Source organism: Perca flavescens, chromosome 1, assembly GCF_004354835.1.
Source record: "Perca flavescens isolate YP-PL-M2 chromosome 1, PFLA_1.0, whole genome shotgun sequence".
NCBI lineage: Eukaryota > Metazoa > Chordata > Actinopteri > Perciformes > Percidae > Perca > Perca flavescens.
In genome coordinates, this window is record NC_041331.1 from 33,327,614 (window position 1) to 33,350,267 (window position 22,654).

Sequence of the window (22,654 nt, forward strand, 5' to 3'; positions counted from 1 at the left end):
TACTTCACTTAGCATACAGTATCTGCAAGGAAATAAAAAGCCTTAAAGTCCTACTCTTGTTGGAAAAGGTACTTTAAGTTTAAATTACAGATAGAGAAATCTATAGTAAAACTGGTACAGCTGTTTTAACAGAGCCTCTGGGTTTACCTCCACTACATTACCATCTCTTGTCTGCTGTTTTGTTGCAGAGATTTGTTTGCTGACACGAGGCAGAAGGACAGCCAGTGTCCGGGCAGACACATACTGTCGCCTGTACTCACTGTCTGTGGACAACTTCAATGAGGTGCTGGAGGAGTATCCTATGATGAGAAGAGCCTTTGAGACTGTTGCCGTGGACCGGCTGGACCGTATTGGTAAGAAAAATAAAATTCAAACAACAATTTCAGAGGGAAATCATTAAGATTTCTTTTTACTACGACAATTTCAGAGGGAAATATTTAAGATTTATTTTTACTGTAAACAAGATGACACCAAATGCATTTTGCAAACTTTCATCCGGACCAAGTGTTAACCTCCGGTGCTGAAAAATTATGCCCAATGCGGAAGTGTGTGGATTTTTTATATAATGGAAACCTTAACAACCCTACAATGTGTATTTTTAACATTTGCAAATAAAGCTAATGTTTAATTTTGTCTTACCCAGTCACCATAGTAATGAGTAGACTGCATTACTATGTTAGGAGAAGATGTTATCTCTTCAGCATGCCACACTGACACTTTTAGGAACAAGAACAAGATTTCAAACCAGAGCCAAATCTTTTAGACATAACGCTACGACTGTAAAAAATGTCCACACTGATGCTCATTCAAATGACTGAAAGTACTTTGAAAGTCATCTGCATATAAACATGTGGATAGAGCTGTAGTTTTGAAGTCCCTGCGTGACTTCTTTTACGCATATAATTGATATTCTTTCCATATCCATCGCTGTTCCCAGGCTCACCCTGAGTAGATGAAAAATTCACAATGAAAAGCACGCCTGTATCATCACTCAGCCATAGCAGCATGCTCTGTTTTATCCTCAGCTATGTTTAGAATGGAAGATAGAGAAATTGCTTCAGGGGGTCTCTTTGTAGAAAATGGCTGCTTTGAAAAGATGTGGTGGACTGATAGTGATGTTTCTATGAGATGGTCTCCTGCGTATGTCCTTTCTCCTGAGCTTGATGCTCATGTACACGCTTCTTCCCTAATTAAGTCACTCACACAGCAATGATCCACAAATGAATTACTGTCTTGATGGACTTTGCGCTATCTGATTGGAGGTGTGCAGGTGATAAAGGGTCAGGTGGTGCCAGGGTCACGCGCTGCATCTCTACTAATCTGCCACCAGTCATACCAGAAAATGGAGGGATCGATCTGGGCCTAATTGCATTTACAGTATCTTTGGATTTCACAGCCTTTTGTTAGCACCAAATTGAAAATGGCAGTCATGTGAATTAACCCTGTCATCGCTATTACAACCATTCAGCAATGACTTATGGACTTTGCGGTCAGAGTTGCACACATTTCTCTCGTAGGTTGAGTCAGCAGTTAGTGTGCCTGTCATAGTGACGTAACTCCAACTTGTCTCTTTGACCTTGTGCTCAGCTCACATGGACTTCAGAGTACATGTGCCCATAGGGTGGAAAGTAAAGGAAAACAACTAGGAGCAACACAAATCTCAAATCCCTCATTTTGTTATTGCGTTTTTTTTGTGTGTGTCATGACGTGGCTTATCCCACAGAAGATGTAGTGTTTTAGAATAATAAGATTTCAAGTTTATAACCTGATTTTTAATGTGCTTCCCTTTGATATTACCAGCCAAAAGAGATAGATGTAGGCTTGACCCATTATCTTAGTGCAGATAACACTCTATCACAGGCTGAACCTGCACCTTCTGGTACAATGTTTGCTTTATGTTTTGTCCCTGTTACTTCGGGAATCACAGTAAAAGCTAGTCAAACATACACCGCCTACACCTTAGGCTGTCATCCTGAGCTTCTGTCACCTGGTAGTTATATGTCCCAGCTATCTTTTGTTGTTTCTCTAATTCTGTGCTCTTTTATGTTTTGTCGTTCTCCTTCTGCTCCAGCCCCTGTCTCTTTCTTAAATCTCTTTTCCTCCCTTTATCCCACTTGTGATTTTCAGGTACACATTTTTTGTCTTTATTTTCTCCCTTCCTGTGCCAGCTTCTTCTATTGGAAAGGGATGTTGGAAAATAGGGTGGTTACTTGAGTACACCCAAATGTCAACCTGGTTCTAACGGCCTACTGTATGCTAATTCTCCTTTTATCTCTTTCTTCTCTCACCTGTCGCTTACTATGTGTCTGTGTCTCTGTTTGTGTGTGCTTTTACAGGCAAGAAAAACTCCATCCTGCAGCACAAGGTACAACACGACCTCAGCTCTGGTGAACTCAACTACCAGGAGAATGAGATCATCCAGCAGATTGTGCAGCATGACAGGGACATGGCCCACTGTGCCCACCTCTTGCAGAACGCCCCACTCCAGACTCCTCCTTCACCTACCCCTGTCATCTGGGCCCCTCTCATCCAGGCCCCTCTACAGGCAGCAGCCACCACCACCTCAGTAGCCATTGCCCTGACACACCATCCACACCTTCCACAAACTCTTTTCAGGCCTCCGGTTTCTGTTCTGGGGTCTCTAAAGGACCCTCCCAGCCGGCTTAAGAAGTTCCACACAATTGTTCCTCCATCCACAGCACCTGGCTCTGCTGGGGACTCTCCCTCTAGCACACCCTCTAAACTGCGCACTGGCATTGACATGCCATTGCTGGCCTCTTTTCGGGCCCTGCACATGACGTCAGGTACAGGGGCAACTGGCTCTAGCCAACAGGCCTCAGGTAGCAGAGGCCAGCGTGGACCTAGTGGGGCTGGCTCTGGGTCAAGCGGAGGAGCGGCCTCTGCCTTTCCCTTTGGACCATACTCTTCCTCTGGTTCACCCTCATCTAGTACGGCCCAGCTACACCCACAGCCACAGCATCAACAGCCATTTCGCTCCAGCACCCCACCTCCCTCAAACCTCTTCCACCAAGGATCTACAGGTGGAAGCACAGGGTCAGGAATAAGTGGAGGGGCAGTTGGAGCCTGTGGTGGTGCTACAGGGTGGTCTTCAGCTGGAGCGGTCGGAGGGTCTGTGGAAGGAGCTACAGGAGGAGACACTGCTTGGGCTGGAGAGGACTTTACAACTGGAACGACAGGGCCACTGCCTGGGGGGCATTTTGGGTTGGGAGGAGCTACTGGTGGATCAGTAGTAGAGAGTTCAGTAGAATCCTTGGGAGGGATATCTGAAGGATCAGTCGTTACTGCTTGTAGCACGTTAGCAGGTGGGGCATCAGGTGGAGCTACAGGGGGCATTACCTGCGGGTCAATAGGAGATGCAGCCAGGAGATCAATGGGAGGGACTTCTATAGGATCAATGGGAAGAGTCTCTGGGGGATCAGTGGGTGGGGCTTCTGGAGAATCGCTGGTAGTAACGACTACTGGAGGATCGTTATGGAGGGCTTCAGGTGGATCAATGGGAGTGGTTACCGGGGGGTTGACAGTAGGGGCCTCTGGGGGACCACATGGAGGGGTTTCTGGTGATTCTTTGATAGGGAATCCTGGATTGTTGGGAAGGGTTTCTGGTGGAGCCACAACTAGCCATATAGGAGGAGGTTTGAGTGGGCCAGGGGGAGGGGTGATTGGAGGACATATTGGCAGAGCATCAGGAGGGGCAGTTGGGAGCCATTTAGGAGGGTCTACAGCTTGTCCTGAAGAAGGATCTTCTGCTGGAATTACAGCTGGACTTCTTAGTTCCTCCCGTTGTCAGAGTCCTATATCTACCGTCTCATCCAGCCCTATGCCTGGTCAGTTTCTGCATAGCCAGCCACCTCCCAAGCCTCCTCAGGTGGCTCCTTTGCAGCAGTTTGCCGGGGGAGGCAGGACTACCAGTGGCTTAAACCTCTTCCATTCCCCTCCACATGGCTCCCCATCCTCTAGCAGAGGACAGCACAGCCAGCAGCCTGCTGAGGGCTCCCCATCTTCCCTCAGCCATTTTAGCCTAGCAGGCCTCCAGTCTAGCTTACTGCCTCACCAGATGTCCCTGGAGAGATCTGCCCTGGCCTCCCTGGCCCAGTACGGTTCAGCAAACGCCTCCCCCTGCCTTACCCCGGTGGCTCCCAGCCCTACTGTTCAAAGCCCAGTGGCAGGCAGGACTTTCCTCTACAGCAACCCATCGAGTGCCACAGGATCCCACAGTTCTCTGCTCATGCCTCAGTCTTCTCTCCCTTCACAGCCTCACAGCCAGCCACACACAACAGGAAGAGATTCTCCGCTGGGCCGCTTTTCTGAGGACCTAAAGCTTTTATCCAGCTCCCACTCATCTCTGCCCCAGGAAGTGGCCCAGGCCTTAGGCCACCATACTGCTCGCTCCTCTGTTGAACCAGGATATTACCCCTCACCCTTTTCCTCACCCACTCTTGCCCCCAAAGTCTGTAGCTCAGTGCCAGGGCGAATGACTCCTCCAATTCACATATCTCCGGGGCACCCTCACCAGACTCAGTCCCCTGTAGCCGCCCCGGCCTTGCCTCTAAGGAGGGCCTCTGCTGCCTACTCATCAGATCTAGAACCTCAAACTGTCCGCTCTAAACTCCCTTCCAATTTGTAGGGATTGATCACACCCTCCTGTGCTCCTCCAAACTGAAACACACTCAAACTATCTCCATGTGTGGCATTCTTTTCTTTTGATCCTCAGCCTTCACTGTGTTCAACCTCTCATTTTACCAAGATCTTAAACATTACTGTGATTTAAAAGACACTTTACCGAGTAACTCAGAGCTCTAGAATACTCTATATTTGTTTTATGCTTTTTCCTCTTTTTTATTCATACATACTGTATATAGATAGAGATATATTTAAATGATAAGTTAATCAAGGGAATAGGAGGGTGTGAAAAAAGATTTTAATTTAAAGGACAATGGTTTTCTTTATTTCTATAACTATGCTAAATTCATCTGGTGATGTTTGGGGAGACAATTCATTGGACTACAAAATAATACTCTTTTTCTGCAGGAACCTATGCACTAATACCTGCATGTGTATAGATGCTTTTTGTGTGTTAAAAAAAATGATCTACATTTTTAGCTAAACAATATGCTTCGAGACAGACTGACCCTTGTACCATTTCATACCGGATCACATATTGTTGATCCCTAAATGTATCTATTAGATTGTACTTATTTATCCTCTGTATAAACTTTTCAAAATCTAATGAGAAATAGAAAAGAGATTTTAGGAAACCAAAAAAACTTTTCCTGTATGGTAATGATTCACTTCCTCTTGACCCGTCAATCCTAATTTTATACCATTTTATCGTAATAATACTGTCTTTTGAAGAAGGGGAGAGGGCTTCAGCAAACTACCCTCCCTCTCAGTATCGAAACATAACAGTATGTAAGCGACTGGCTTTCTGCAGGTCCTCAACCATGTCCTAACAAGCTCACTTTGTCTTCCAAGCTCATGCCGCTAATGTTTGTAGAAAGCATGTGTTGTTTTTCTTCCTGACTGTGTGCAACTGTTAATGCGTGAGTGTTTGTGAGAATAAGCGTTTGATTCAGTGGAACAGTCGGATGCAAGGAAATATTTTTTCCCTGGACTGATCAAACGGATGTTTGCCTTTTTCACACAAAAACTAGGACTTCCATTAACCACAGCTTGTGTGTTGCATTGTGTAGAACTCAAAACCTTTCATAAATAGTCAAATATAAAATAGCCCCAAAACTAGACTTTCGGTTATTGAGCAAATGCAGTACATACAGTACACAAGCTGAAATATCCCAAAAGTGCTGGAAACGGAAATATGCCACTTGATATTTGATTTGTGCATTACTTCTTCTACTGTAGCTGCTATGTGATCAACATAGACATGTTTCCTCATTGAAGGCCAGTGCTGAGTTTGAGATGTTGAATGTATGTAGATTTTGTGTTGCTAAAAGTAAGTACTGTAGCTATGGTGGATGCACTGAAGGCACGGTGCCCCCAGGGCTTAAGAGACTGTTCCATAACTAAAAAGGTCATTGGTTAAATATCTTTGACAGAATTTTTATCAGCAGCCATTTCTCCTGCCAAAGTGTCCTTTAGCAAGACACAGAACCGACTCAATTGTTGTGAGGCAACCTGGATATATGACTCTGAGTAAGTTGCCTAAAACAGCCCACTCTTTATTGCATGTTCTCCATAAAGTATTGCCATACTGCTGTGCTGCTTCTGTAACTTGAAATTGCTTACATGAAGGTGCAGGGAGGACTCAATTTTGTCAACATTATGGAAAGATTTGGATTTCAGTTGTGATTGCGTTGATGCAGGTATATCTAAATTAATATAATATACACTATGGAGCAAATCTAGATGTAGCTGTTTGCAGTCAAAAAGACTGAAGAAAGATAGTAAAAGGTCCATCATATTTGTGTATTCATTCAGGATCTGGTGGCACTGTCAGAGAGCCTCACAGTGGTCAAGAAAACGGAATACACAGTGGAGGAAGGTATCACTAAACTCCCAAAGGAGAGGAGCAGTGATGTGCTTCTACATGTTTGTCTATAGCTCATCACCAAGACAGACCCAGGTTCCACTCAGACAGCTGAGTCCCTAACTCAGTCACAGCACTCAGCCACAGCAACCTAATTTAACAAGACATGTCTATAATCCCTTGACCCTCGCAGGCTATCATGGACTCACACACAGAGGTGCACGGTGACCACGTTCTCTGCTCATTACAGTTCCCAGAAGTCCTTTTAATAAGGTATTGAAGTACACATGACATGACACACAGATGCACATTCACAGACATTTCCTTATTGCAGTCAGACCCACCAGGCCAGTTTATATACCAAGCAGTTTTTAACCGCTTTTATGATTAGTGATTTAATGTATGTTTTTTGTTCGTTTTTGTTGAAGACATGAATACATGCACTGCACCCTTTTGAAGACTTAGACACATACATTATTTATCTTCATCTATTTTAAATAACTGTTTAGTCTTCGATTACAAGCAACTTGCTCTAAGTGGAAATTATTACACTGCACATGTGCATCACTATATTCATTAACTGCTTCATAAGGTATTGGGGCGATTTTATCATTAAAATAACAACATTCTATCATCAACCTAAAGGGAAGGTCTATCTGGAAAGCTGCAACTGTGTTTTAAGCAACACTGTTGATGATGTGTTACATTTTGGGAAGAATGGTGTTGTTTGATGATGTATTTTCTTAGTTTTGTTTGGATAACTGGCCAAATGTAGACATTATTACATGATTTCAAGATCATGCTCAGTCAACAGCTGAACATTATTTATGTTACTGGTCATGTGACATGTAGATTATAAATAACTGACATAGGATTAGATGGGGCAGAGTCAGGGGAAGTGGACGCAACAAGAACTCTTTAAATTAGCTTATCATTGCAGAATGACTCTTGAATTAGATAACATGAAGTGACATCAATAATGAATAATAGCTTTCATCTGGATACGCGACCTTTGCATGGTTTTCTTAGCAGATGGCGCAGCGTTTTGTTCACCTCTCCCACATTCCAATCTCCAACACCTGTTTTACATCTGCAGCAAACAGCTATCTGAAATGCGCTGAAACATTGACATTGGCCTTGCCCCTCATGGTAGGAAGACTCTTTAGACCACCATCCAGAGCGGCTAAGGGGTGGGAGGTACAGAGCTCTGCGACAGAAAGTAAACACATAGAACTATTTCATATCTGGAATACTGATTGTCTGCACACAGTGTAGGCGTTAAAACCTTGGTCTTCATGTACCTGCTAGCATTGCACTGCAAATAGGCAAACAGACTGCTGTGCCTCGCACATCAGGAAAAAGTCCCCTTTTTTCCTCACAATATGACCTTATTAAGGCGTGGAGTTGGAGAACCGTTTGAAGCCAGTCTGTAAGACAAAGGTGTGGATGTGAGGAGACATTGATGCACTGAGGGAATGATGTAGTCAGACTAGCCATGGGGAAGACAGGTAGACAGACACCCTATGGGGTATTCATTCTGATGGGGTACCTGTTTCTTGGGGGACTTGTGGCACGTCGCCCCCCTTCCCGTGATTAGTTGGCCTTAGTCTGGTCTATTAACACATATAAGTGGTTTAGGGGAGGGTTGGGTGTATCAGCTGAATCTGTCACTGTCAGTTAGAGAGCTGACACAATCTGCATGATGTCCTGTCTGTTTCATCTCGGCCAACATCTTTGCAAAATCTCCTGTGTCGGACTTTTTTTATCCGAGAAAACTTCCGACGTTTATGAAATTAACAAAAGCCATTATTGATTGATGACCATGCAGCTTTAAAATTGTATCATGTAAATGAAAAGGTGTTTCATAATAACTTTCTCAACTCACAGAAGACCATGTAACCCGAGTAAAGAAATGAAAATATCTGAAATTGGAGTAACAAGATTTTGTACCTGACAGCAATGTTTATTCTTCAAGGGGATTTGCTATTTCCATCCTCCCAGACTATTTGCTGCAGTCTCATGTGTAACGTAATGTAGTAGAGACAGTATTTTTTTAGAGGAATCAGCTGGGAATTAGATAAGGAGGCTTTGAATCGTTATGTCTTTTGTGAGAAGCGAATAAAGAAAAACAACTGTGACTCACTCGCTCATGCGGGGAACTATTTTCATGATGTCTCTCCGTGTCACCCATCTCAACATGGGAAGAAATCAGCTGTATGACAGCGATAGAGGAAATAGCAATGAAGGGCAGTTAAAGGATCACAACAGCTGCCAGCGTTCTGTCCAAACGCTCCAAGCTGTTCAGAAATCACCTCAGAGGAAATACTGGAAGAGCACCTAACATGTCTGTGTTTTTTTTTTTTATCCTGTTAGGCATTATTGTTTCATTTTAATATATTGCATTGGTGTGAATAGGTTGCTCTATTTTAACTGAATCTAATCTAGGTCAGGGCTACTTAGTCTTGAGAATGAGACTGTGTATTTTGGGGTAAGAAAAAAAATTATATATATATATAATCATGTTTGACAGAAGTAATTCATCTTTTCTTCTACCTGAGGCCAGACCTGGCTCTGGACCTGCTGCTGGACATAGTTGGATGTGTTGTGAATCAGCCAGCAGGTTTGTAAATTGCTTCAGTCCCAACATCGCAGACTTTTGCTGGAGCTCCACGTGGCACCTGTACCATTTCCAAAATCCTGGTTGCTTCTGTAAAGCAGCATTCTCAGATTCTGTTTGGTGCACTTCCAATTTCACTGCCTAATCTTAGCCTCCCTCTCTCTTTGTGTTGCCCTACTCGCCCATAAATATGGGTTGGTGAATCAGTGATGCACACTAATGAAATCATTTGCTGTGATTGAGGATTATATGTAGCAGCAGCGGAATCAAACCTGCAATTTCTCTGGGGAGAAAAAGGCACGTGTGTTTTTCTGAGGCCCTCGTTATTCATTCATGACCATAAATCCCTCCTACCCTTCCACAAACGCTCAATTTATTTCGTACACAAGCACCAGAATCAGGTGTTCCATATGACAATGTACCTCAGAGCGATTGGATATGATATGAAGATTGCTATATGTGGCGAAAAGTTGTTTATTTTAGCGTGACTGACCTCTTTTGCTGCCGCTCCAGTGAGATGGAATAACACAACAGTAATGTTATTTTGACCACAAAGTGAGCTGTTGGGCAGTGTTACCTGGATATGACCCATATTAGGAATAATATCCGACAGTGGGAAGCATATAAATTCAAACTAAGACTGTATAATCTAAAGATCCTGGCAGGAGTCTGGCATGGTTCTGTAAACTAACAAATATACAAATTAGATGCTTAGATTTGGTTCTGAAAATACATGGTTTTAATATGTTTCTCTACTGGTTGCAGCTGATCAGAAATCCTGTGTAGAAGCCTTAGGTGAGGCTGCTCTTCACTGGATTAGTCTGAGGGGGAACAGAAAGGGCACGTTCATACTACATTTGGAGAGATGAGGGTTTACATAAAAAAGACTGCTTCTCAAAGCTTTCCTTCATCTGCTAAAGTATGTACTATAATAAAACTTAATCTGATGTTGGGAAAATAATGTCGACAAGGTACTTACTTATACAGATTTATATATTTCCATAGGACTTATTTATATTTAAGTATTTATTTGAGACTCTTAATAAGTGATGTCATCACCCTAGAAGATAATGATAAGCAATTTTCACCAAATTGTGTGTATGTACAGAGTTCTTAACATGTCCATGATTTTTAAGGAAACATGTCATTTGCATTGTGTAATCGATCTACTTTTGGTGTGGCGCAGGAGTGGGGACATTTTCATTACATGATGCTACAGACCAAGACTTTCTACCTGAAGGCTAAACCTTTTTGTTTTGAGACTGGTTCAACACTTCTTACGAGGACACGCAACCTTTTGGAGAGGACAGTATTTTGACCGCTTTGCTATTGATCAATGGATATCTATTTTTTGTGCATTTAACACAGGAACTGTGGGAAAAAAGCAATAAGGGTAACTGTACAGGTATGATGTGACTGGATGTGTACCTACGGGACATTGCACTGACCCACACGACAACCACACGCGCAGTAGCCGTGGCTCGTGGTTTGTATGGCAGTGAAAGGAGTGAGGCAAAAACAGCATTGTCGATAAGCACACATACTGGATGAAATAAAACGGTATAGAATAAAATATAAGGAACACCTGCCTGGAGTGTTTTTTCTTCTCTGTTAACATACAGCATGCTCTCAATTGCACTTCACGAAGTTGCTAAGACATAGCACGGTGCAATATGTGCACCTCTTTAGGACATTCTGACACCATTTTTTTTTTTGCCTTCCTGTGCGTGTGTGTGTGTGTGTAACTCGCTGCAGGAAATGGCCAATTTGTGAGGTTACTCTCATTATTTGTTCTCTCCATCTTGTGAGAGATGTCAAAAAGCAAAAGTCTTTCCCACACACACATTAATTCACGCCGATGCGCACGAAGAGTGGTCAAGAGACAGGTGAAGCTTCTCCGAATGCTGGAAATGTTGGCAGATTGTAAAAACAGTCTGCGTCTGCCCCTGTGAACACTAAGCCATCTGCTTCATTAGAATTCCCCCTTGAGATAACCTTTCCTTCTCCAAGAGCAACTCATTTAAAGTGAAGGGCTTTGTTTTAGATTGTCTTTTGTAATTACACATTATTCTTCTTTTCTGATGCCTGCCTGCTGAGAGGAGCGGAGCTGGCCTACGGTCGCCCGCTTGGCATCTGACGGCAACAAAAGAGCACACGGGAGCGGCACAACAGGAGCGTGGTATAAACGCTGTATGCCACGTGAGCCTCCTGTATGCTGCCTCTGTGTGGTTTTGTGCAGCGGGCCAAATCAGCGAGGTCATGGTGACATCCTCGCAGTTGAGGTGGCTGTCTCTCTGCTGCCATAGAGGGACGACCAGAACTAATGCCTTCCTCTGCAGCATCTGGGATAATCTGCTCTAGTTCTCCTTGGGTCAAACTCAACAGTAATTAATCCTACCATTACCCTGCAGGCCTCAGGGTTAAAGCACTATATATGCGTGTGACTCAAGTTCTTTTCTTTTTCCAGATAGCCCCCTTCAACTCCACGTTGGGGCTGGAGTTAGGGAGAAAGCCTGGACTTTTACATAAATTAAAATGTTTTGATAGTGACATTTGAGAGGGACATGGGGATTTGGGTGGATTTTCAAGATTTCTTGAGTGTCCTGATAGTCTAAGATCGGTACAGAGCAATAGTGGATCAAAAGAAGAAATTCAATACATAGAAAGTTACATTATTTTGTTTTCACATTCTCTTTTTTGCTTTTTTCCTGACTTATATATTTGTCAGTTGGTTTTTTTTTAAGGAAAATGCTTTTACATTTCCCACATCTTCTTACGCTTGTAGAATGGAGGCCTGGCACTATATTTTTGGCAGCCCAGGGCCCAGAGCACTCAGAAACACACACAGTAACTACAGCACATCCGTATTAGTGCATTTTTTCCTTTTAAACCCTGCCGTCAAAGCCCTTTGACATCTGCCAGTTTGTTCACAAATATTGTCCTAATGCCAACTTTGCAATGCTCCAGCTTTTGATGTGCATGGCTAAAAGTTTTTTTTTTGTGCCAATGTGTCTTTCCATGCATGTGGGCGACTGTGTACTTGTGCATGCCTCCTGGGATTAAGTTCATGAAAGCATATGCATGGATAACATCAGAAAGATGGCCACAGGTTGCCAACCTGATGTCCCCACTCTGCCTCTTGCTCTGCCAACCCTCCTTCCAAAAAGCCCAGGTCCTCTGCTTGCTACTTCCCTCCCTTGCTGAAATATTATGATGGTCTGAAATGGGCCATATGTGTCCTACTTAGAGGTAGAGGAGAATGCTGACAAAACGACTGAACTATATTACTAGAAATAAAAGGCCGCTAATGTCCAAGCTAAAAGTGATCCATCATGAGAAGACTTGAAATGTAATAAACCCAGCGGCGAATGCATGTCTGTCAAACTTGATTTCCTTGTCCATGACTTGGCATGGACTTTGAGGACTCTATATTCCAATGGTGGAAAGTAACATGTACATTAAGTACTGTACTGAAGCACAATTTCAAGATACTTGTACTTATATAGTATTTCAATCTTCTTACTTTACTAGACTTCTATTCCACTACATTTCAGTATATGAAAAATAATGATCTGTGCAAAGTTGGGGTCTATAAGTTGTTAGTAGTTCCATTAAAGAGACACTTCAAAATTTTTTGATGGTTTCATTTAAATAAAAGTTTTAGGCCCAACAAAATCAAACTCGCCAACATATCACAAACAAAGATTTGTGTAGCAGAACTTAAAATTTTTTCCTCTCCTGTTAATCATCTCATGGCCCCAAGGGGGCAGCTGTGCCTCTGTTCACTAATCACAGGGTTGCCGGTTCGATCCCCAGCTCCAACTGTCCACATATTGAAGTTGCTTCCAATGGCCTGTGCCATGCATGGTAGCTCACGGACTACCCTGAATGTTTAAGAAGTACGCTAAAGGGTATCCAGTGCATTAAAAATGGGTCCTGACCAAGCATCCGTATGTGGCGAGCTGAGAGGGAGAATGTGTTCTTAAAGTAAAGGATCTGAGTACTTCTTTCACCTCTGCTATATTTATATTGTGCTCATACTGTGATGTAAATTGAAAGTACTGTATATTACAGAGTAATCACTCTTTTTTTTAACCTTTTCTGGCAACTTCTGTGTTATCGGGTGAATGTTAATCGAAACTGAGAGACAGACTTCGTTTTGATGATTTGATGATGTGCTGCCTTGAGCTGCGACCTTACTGTGATATGTCAACCCAAGAACCAGCAGCTCAAGTTTTCGCCCTGCCATCTGCTAACAGTCCGTCCTAAGTGTTCATTTTTAAGCACAGCCAATCCCCCCTCCAGACGATCCCTCGGTGGCTGATACAGTTAGCTGCCTATTTCTGACTAAGGAGGCTTAAATCCATCTTGCAGTGCTCATAAAATGTTTAAGTACTGTTTATTGAATCTGTCCTTGAGATTGAATTGCAATTCCAAAATGTGATTTCTGCTATTTCCAAAACATGACCCCTACTTGCTGGCATGAGAGGAAACTATTCCAGTGGATATTTTTGGGATTTTAATTGAAAGGATATTGATGTTTAGTGCTGTTTTTATTTATTTATTCTGAACAGTAAGCTGCTATAGTTTTCTCTCCACAACAAACAAAGCATTTTGCAAAGAAACCAAATACATTTCAATATATTAGCATGCTATATCGTTCAGTGGATGCATATTTCATAAAACCTTTCTCTCTCTCTCTCTCCCTCTCTCTCTCTCTTCTAAAAAATAATAACAGAAAAAGAACCCAGAGGAACTCATTTGAAAGAGAGGAAAATACCATTTTCTTATTTTTAGCAATGATAATCCTCCATGACTGGTGATCCCTGCAATACCATCCTCCTCCTCCTCCTCCTCCTCCTCCTCCTCCTCCTCCTCCTCCTCCTCCTCCTCCTCCTCCTCCTCCCCCAGTGTGAGTTGATGGGGTAAAAGATCTCACCCCTTTCTCCCCCTTGGCTCCGGACATTCTGCATCCCTCACCATACACTATTGCTTGCTTTTCACAGGGTCAGGGTAAACTGTAGTGTGTAGAAGGCCCAACCGCCCCCAGCCTGCAGTCTCTGTTCCCTGTTTATCATATTAGCCTGTGCCCTTGAGCATTTTGCAGCCAGACTCATCCTTTGAACTAAGGAGAAAAAGCAGACCAGGCGACTATACCATAAATCATGAGGGTTTAAATTCTGACAGTAAATGGCCTTGTGCTAAACCATCGCCAGGCTTCAGAAAGGAGCGTCTTGATTGGCTGTGTTGGTAGGCTTGTGTTCCTTCCATGGCTCCTCTTCCAGCCTTGAGAGAGATCAGAAAAACACAGTCCTTTATCATTTTCTCTTTGGCTATAAAAACTAAATGAATATTAGCAGCACAATATGTTGTGTGATAAAATCATGTTGATGTGAGAGTCAGCCATGAAAAGCTGGGTGAGCCAGGATCAAATTAACATCTAGAAAGGCTTAATTACACCAATGTAGGACTAGCCATTGTTCAGAATAATTAAGACAGTTTGAGTGTCATTACTGACTCCCATAGTTATAACTTTGCAGAAGAGCCAATCTGTTGAGCAGAATCACTCTTGGAGGGGAACAGAGAAGAGGAGCAATTTTGGAGCCTGCCAGCCAAAGCACTGAATGTGACACTGGCCCTGCTGACCTCCATACTTCATCCCACCTGCAAATGAATGTTTTACCTTCTGGTGGGAAAATTCAACCCATTCCTGTAGTGGATCCCAGGGATATAGAGAGGCGAAGTCCTTTCCCTTCCGGTGGACCCCATGGATATTATTTTGTTAAAAATATGTACGGTATAGACAGACAAAAATAATGTTTTGATCCCGTTGGAATTGAGCCATTACTTACACATATGATGTTCGTCAATTTAAAATATAATGTTGCAAGTCAAGAAAGTCTCTTGTCTTAGTACCACTTTTTTGTGTGAAACCGCTCAGTAAACTACATATCTCCGGTCACAGCGACAGTGCATCTGCAAATTAGTCTCGGGAAGGAACTTGTTTTGGTGAAGCATTTGCACTCCACAAAAGAAAACGGCACATAAAATATATAATGAAGTTAACTGTTCACACAATACAGTAACATGAGATATTTAAATTAGCTGGATACATGGTTAAACACAATTTGCTCTTGCAGTGTATCACCATGTGTATTTTGTCCATAGCAAATCCCCGTCAATCGATCCCAAAACATCCCAGTTACATAGCAAATGCCATAAACATATTCTTTGTAAATCTTTACAATCATTCCATGAAAGAACCAAGCAGGCCTGCCTTGTTACACTATCCAAAGTTTCTTCAAAACTTGTTTTTTCATTTTCATTTTTCACCATTTTTCAGTGAATAGCTTGCTAGCTCGGCAGAAGATCCGGCGGCGACGACTATACCAAATGTGACTCAAATCCACGGCATGGATGGGCTGGAGTCCTTATCATTTGAAAACAAAAAAAACAAACAAACTGGCATTCCTGCGATGGCCATCTTGACGCACACCCTAAATGAATAAACAAAATGTTTTTCATCAACAAGGTAACAGATGGAATGCCCATGGCAAAAGAGTCACAGCCAACGTTGCAATCATCCTCCTTGTGTCAAGTGGCCTGTAATGTTATGTCATGTAGCTCAGGAGAGCTGTTACATATTGAGTGGAATCAGAATCAGCTGTGATTGTTAGACCTGTGCACAATGGAAGGCTATAAGGCCTTTCACCGAATGATTTCTTTCCCCTTTATGGAACATAAAAGTCCCTGTCTCTGACCACCTGCGGTGTGCTCAGCAGCACATTCACAAAGCGAGGGCTGTGGAGGGAGGAGGAGAGGGCTGGGTGGGTGAGGAAGGGGCTAGGCGAAGAAGACAGGAGAATGAGAGTTGGGTGAATAGGGAGACCTCGAGCAAATTTAATTAAGTTGAATACAATGGCTACATGTTCTAAATTATGGAACGCCTAGAATTGATTGACTTTCCTTATTGACCAGGTCCTCTTTAGGCTGCTGTTGAAAAGGGCACTTTGAAAGGTTTTCTGCACTTTTGCCAATATGACTTCAGAAAGAATCAAGTCACATACCGCTTTAGGAGATGTGCAGATCAGTCAGGCATATGGTGATGCTGCCATTCTCTCCTTTTGCCTGTCAGCACTGCAAAGTTACTGTACAGTTTATGTCAGTCCCCTTACAACAGAGACAGCTACATGTGCAAAAGAACTATCATGTGATTGAGAAACATACAAAACAGGTCTCATTCATTTAAAATTTAAAAGTGCAACAGATCTGTCAAATCTTTCCAAAATTCAGTTTCAAATCACTCTTGCCAAAATGAAACCATTTACACAGCTGTGGTTAAGGTTTGGTTGAGTTTAGGTTAAAAAATGACTTGGGTAGGGAAAGATCATGGTTTGGGTTAGTTGGAAAAGTTTAAACCTGCAATAGCACATTTTTGTGCAAAGCTGTGAACACAACATTGACTTATTACCTTTTAAAGTCAACCTCTGCTCACAAATGTGTTTCACTCATGTTTATCTCCCCTAAAATATCTGACTTTGACTATACTGTCTTTTCACATTCCTCTCCTGAGGGGGAAATGCCTAGCTAACAAGCTAACAAACAACATAAACAAATAAATGATGCTAACTACACTTACAATTCTGATACATCTGCTATTAAAGCTGTCATTTTGTTGTCCCATTCAACCACACTGACCCCTTCTCTCTTTACTACATGGCTAATAATAATAATATAATAATCACATAATAATCACATAACTACCCCAGTTTGCTATATATTAATATATATAAACATATGTTGTTTTCGGGTATTTTCTGTTGTTTTTCTAAAAAGTGACATCATTGGGAGTCTAAAGCAGGTTTCACAGAGGCTATAGAGTCTTTACATAACATGAAGGAAGCAAATGCTAATGGATGACTCACTTTCATTAGCAGAGGTGGATCCTTTTGCTAGCTATTGTACCTTTGATGTTTCCTCCTCAGGTGTTTCACAGGGATTCATGTTTTAGTTGCAAAATGTGCAAGATAGATGTTGCAAGATTTATGTTACATGTAATTTTGTGTGTATGTGTGTGTGTGTGTGTAACCACATAGCTCACAGCAGTGGATACAATAGATTTACAGTACGTTGCCAACTTCCCCAGAGCAAAACAGAGAAAAAACATGTGTGTGTGTGTGTGTGTGTGTGTGTGTGTGTGCGTGCGTGCATGTGTGTGTGTGCCTCTTTGGCTGTGTCTATGAGTGTGTGTAGCCTACGTGTGTGTGCCAAACACACAAAAGCTGTAAGTATGTCAGTATGTGCAAATGTGTGTTTTGTGTGTGATAAGAGGGATGGAGGAGGGGGTGAAGGAGAGAACCCAGAGATAGTGTAGGAATGAGAAGGAGGATGTGAGAGGGTTGTGCAGGGGAGAGGAATGACCTGTAAAGGTGATGGATGAGTGATGGAGTGTGTCTGTGGTCATGGTGAGACTACTGTGTGTGTGTGTGTGTGTGTGTGTGTGTGTGTGTGTGTGTGTGTGTGTGTGTGTGTGTGTGCGTGCGTGTGCGTGTGCGTGTGCGTGTGTGTGTGTGTGTGTGTGTGTGTGTTTCTGAAAAGTGTGAGGAAGAGATGGCCAAACAGGGAAAGAAAGAGGCGGTGTTTTTGAACATCCAGTTCTGCTTCCTTTCTAATCCTGGCACAACTGTTGGGATTAAAGGAGGCAGTTAAACTCTGAATATTTCATGATTTGTATGTGTCAACCAAAAAGAAATTTTGATTATTAGCATGCTCCTTTCTGCTGTGATGATTAGAAGAGTCAGAAGTGTTTGTTGTTTTTCTTGTTGACCCATATCTCCTGTTTCCTGTTTACCCAATTGACTGTTGGCTAAACCCCTCCGCTGAACAGCGACTCTCCAATCATAGCTTAGCAACCGTAACTTGGCACGGCAAATTGAAGTGGTTTGCATTGGGCACTATTAAGAAGGATAGTTTGATTTTTTTTTTTTTAACGTATTGATTATGTCTTTACTTACCATATTCATAATACCAGGACTAACTGGCTCTCCACTGCAAGATAACAATTCTCTTTTCTTTACCAAGCGGTGTCTTTTATGGGTCATCAATATCATATGGTAAGGATGCTGGACTTTTTGTTTGGAACATGCAGCTTTTGCCTGCATCTTTTATCATTATATTATAATATAGCCATCAAGTGCAGATTTAAGACATCTTTTACAGGATTTTTGTTTAAAACTTGTCAGCTAGAAACATTAGAAAGAAAGCTGGAGACAGAGTTTTAAGCCAACTCATTGAGAGTTATGGTTAACTTAAAGAAATAGTTCACCAAAAAACTAAGATAGTATCCATCTACCTCTGTCTGAAATTTAAGAATCCATTGTTTCAAAAACTACCAAGAATTTTTTTGTGAGAAAATATGCCCATCTCAACATTGTAAACTGCATAGGCTACAATATGTGCTGTGCAAGAAAGGAAAGCTTGACAGGCATCAGAATGGTAACTGCTCTGAATGAGACAACATTGCTGTCAAATCATAAAATATGGTAAAGAAATTTCCGGACTGACCATGAAATGTGATGCATATTTTTTCATTTATTTTTTCAAGAGTTCAGAGTTTTACATTTACCCTATTTTGGGAGAAACTGATCTTGCTTTGTGAAATAGTGTGACTAACTGGCTGTATCCAATCAGTGTGTGGAGTGACCGCAGTGAAATGTCTTAAACCGCACAGAGGGAGTTGCTGAACGAATTCAGTAATTCCCACATGAAACAGATCTTGCACTCAAAGAGGTGAAATCCACTTCCTAATCCCCTGCCAAAAACTGAAAGAATTGGTTTTCTGCAGTTAGTTGGCTGGAGCTCCAATAAGGATCCTATGCTGTCTCTCTCTCTGGTCTCCCCACACTGACACTTTCTCCCTTCACCTCCCTCCAAAGCCCTAAATCACTGTGACTGTGGACAAGCACACAGTTAATAAACCTAACAGCCAGTAGGGAAATGCTAGTGTTCCCTGTGCGTGTATGTGTGTGTGTGTGTGTGTGTGTGTGTGTGTGTGTGTGTGTGTGTGTGTGTAAGAGGTCCACCTTTGTACTCTACTGTATCTATATATAGTTTTCTTGGCAAGAAAAAGCACCCTTTCAGATACTAATAGCAGCTTGAATTGATAAATCCATCCACCATATTTTCCAGAGCCATCTTTAAATCTCAAACATCCTTCTATCGCCACAGTGGAGGAACAACTGTATGCATGTACTGTATGTGGAAAGATATTTCTCAGTGATAATATTTAACAAAGCTACAAAGTGCTGAAGACATGGTTCATTATCTGAAGCACAATGATGATGAGGCCTCAAAGCCAAAGCCGGATTTAGGCATGGATGTTTTGTGCTATGTCACGGCTGAGAGGTTGGGTCACACAGTTTGATATGCAGGTGCACAGAAGCCCCGGGTTTTCTACATCAATCAGGCAGCTCTCTTGACAGAGGTGTACTGAAGCATGACACGTAAAGACACACACATGAAAACACACACACACACGTCCCCTCTCGCCAGCCATCCGCCACAGGACGGCTGATAAAAATATCACAAGCCCTATCAGGCAATTAAACAGGGAGACTCAGCAGAGTGTGTTGGCTGCTTAATGGCTTTGGCCTCCCCGCAGAGGAGCCAGTGTGACTAGCCATCAGGGGGGATACAGACCACTGATGGAGTGGGAAATCAAAAGGTGGGTGAAGCAGCTACATTGGTCTCAGTGAACAGTTTTTCTGTCACGTGGTAGAAGAAGACTGCTCAGGGAGGTCTTACCACATACTGAGGAAATGTTTATGTGGGGAAAAAAAGGTTTAAACTGTGAACTTATGTTAGAAATTAGAACGAATTATTTGATCAATGTAAATAAACAAACTTTCAACATTACTTTTTTATGTATAGTATGTTGGTACAACTTTTCACTGAGTCATAATTTATGAATTGTCAAATAGAGGGTTTATTAATGGTTAATGAATCATTAGGTAGGTCTACCATGTGTCGGTAATAAGCCATTTATGAGGTTAACGCTTGGGTTGCCAGGTTGTGAAAAATCCTCCACCAGCCATGGGCTCATCCTCAAAACCTTTGAATTTTGAACTTCTTTGTAGCTCTTTACAAATGGTTTGTAAGTTAAAACTGATGGGTTTATAAATAATGTATTATCAATGCCTTAAACATTTGTAATAAGGCCATTAATAACCAGCTCTGATGCTGCTGCTCTGTATGCAATGTTAAGGAATTACGATTCCTTGAGTTTTATTAATTATCATTTGTACATTCTTCTGTATGCAGTATTCAAAACTGTCTCACACTGTTCTTTAAGCTGTGATATTCAGATGCAGTCAGAGGCCCATGTAGAGGTTTTGCTTACTAAGACAGGTGCAGGTACATTCCTTGGCTTTTGGCTTGGGACCTTATGGAACTCTGTCTGTCAATTAAGTAAACATAAATGACAGCCTGTCAACGATGAAGAAGACAGTATCTCTGAATGACAATTAAAGGAAAAGCTATATATATGAAATTGTATGGAGACATGCAAAAGCTTGTAATTGGTTTCCCAATGAGCATGGACTTCTTGTTTTGTGACAAATATAAAACCACTATGCTTCTCTATGTGGGAGTTTCTGTTAAAAACTGATTTGGTAAGACCTGTTACTTTTTTCCTGTTATTTCCCTGTAATGAATTACATAAAATATATCACCTTAACTATCTCTGTGTTTTCTGCGCTCTGATTATCCCTAACAGCAGCACCACAGTCCGATGTCCCTGGACAACCATACAGCACTTTATTATCACATCTGTGCATGTAGACGTCATACCCCTGATCCTGCTTCACTTCAAGACATGCAGAACACCATGGAGGTGATGGACCTACACTTCATAATGGACATTATCAGCTGGGCAATAGAGGTTGGTATCTGCCCCATGGCATGTCTTGGCTCCTGGCATGTCTACCACTCTCACCTCAGCAGAGGCTCTGTAATGGACTCCATATTGCCTCACACAATCTCAGCCAGTCCATACAATGTTGGATGGAGACCATAGACTGTGATAGAGACACGTCTTTTTGATTTTGTGTGTGTGTGTGTGTGTGTGTGTGTGTGTGTGTGTGTGTGTGTGTGTGTGTGTGTGTGTGTGTGTGTGTTTGTAAGAGATATACAGTAAGAAAAAAAGAGACAGTGTGACAGTGTGTGTCCCATGTTTCTGAGATTCAGGCTACAGTTAATGGAGACAGATAGTACTTACTCCAGTGGAATAACAGCAATGATAGACAAGACACCTTGTGTATAACTCAAACAGAAATAAACATTCACCACTGGTGGAAAACCTTTTCTCAAAGGGCTTTCTTTGATGGTTGTAAAAACCTCTTTCAGCTCCATTAGGGTGTAAACATTACAGAGAAGATGAGACATATTTTATTTTAGCACATTTGTAATCGTGAAAACTCACCTTCGTAAACCCATTCTCCTCTGCCTGCAACTTTGGTCAGAGTAATAATAACTGATATTATGTAGTTTGTAGGAAGGATTACACCACAATGAGACGTTGCAAGTGTTGCATCAAATTAAATCTAGCTTTAAATGTGCTTGGAGTGTGTTGGTTCACAGATGTGAGGATTATATCACATTGCTCGGAGGCATATGAGTAGCAGTGTGTACAGTTGGTACAAGTGACTCCCATCGTATTCAGTGCTGTGCAATTAACAGTGCAAAAATTGGATTCAACAGGCAATCGGGGACATACTTGCACAATACTGATTAGAATAAAACTATCAACCATATAATAACCAGCCTGCTGACATGTTGCCTAATGTGTCTCTTTGTGTTTTCAGCCAAACATGGCTCACCATGGCAAATGTGGATTTGGCTGACAAAAACCATGGAATGGAAACACATTGAGAGTGGGACAAAATGAAGAACGCTGACTCAATGTAATAGCTCCATGTTCAACTGTACTCTCTATACATCCTGCTTCCCTCGCTATCAGCACTGACATCCAGATGAAGGGCAGCTAAGTCAGCTCTGGTCCAGCCTGCTCTTGCTCCACAGCTCAGCCTCCCAGTGTGTGCATGCTGCAGACAAAGATAGGACTCTCAAAGGGCCAGCACAATGCTGGGCTGCTCAAAGGCTCCCATTTCTGCTTGCTCCACTCAGTCTCCCTCCATCACACTTTTTCTAATGGAAAAAAAATAACCCGGCCCACACATCAGAACATGCTGTAGCATTGGCAAAATGACTTATTACCCCTCGCTGCACACTTCCCTCTCCCTCCCTGGATTCATCAAGCTCCCAACCTCCCCTCAAAATGGCTGGCACCTCCTGGCGCTTGTCTAGCCTGTCACACTTCCTCTGCAGTGACCTTGAGACAGAGATGAAGGAGTGAGGGTGCTCTCATAACTGTTGCAATACTGTTCCTCTCCCCGCCCCACAAAAAGAAAAAAATACAAAGCAGCAAGATGGCTCTCACTTACACTGACAGCTGGAGGAAAGGGGGAAAAACCCTC

General features: G+C 42.3%; 1 protein-coding gene across 1 annotated transcript in view; it reads left to right on the forward strand.

Annotated features, from left to right (window-relative positions):
- hcn4 (hyperpolarization activated cyclic nucleotide-gated potassium channel 4) overlaps window positions 1-4,799 on the forward strand; it is a 79,936-nt gene extending 75,137 nt beyond the window's left edge. Inside the window, exons 7-8 of the mRNA XM_028575708.1 lie at window positions 189-353; window positions 2,337-4,799. Of these exons, the coding sequence (XP_028431509.1) occupies window positions 189-353; window positions 2,337-4,645 (2,474 nt within the window). The 3' untranslated portion in view covers window positions 4,646-4,799. The remainder of the gene's footprint in view (window positions 1-188; window positions 354-2,336) is intronic.
- Window positions 4,800-22,654: the final 17,855 nt, after the last annotated feature.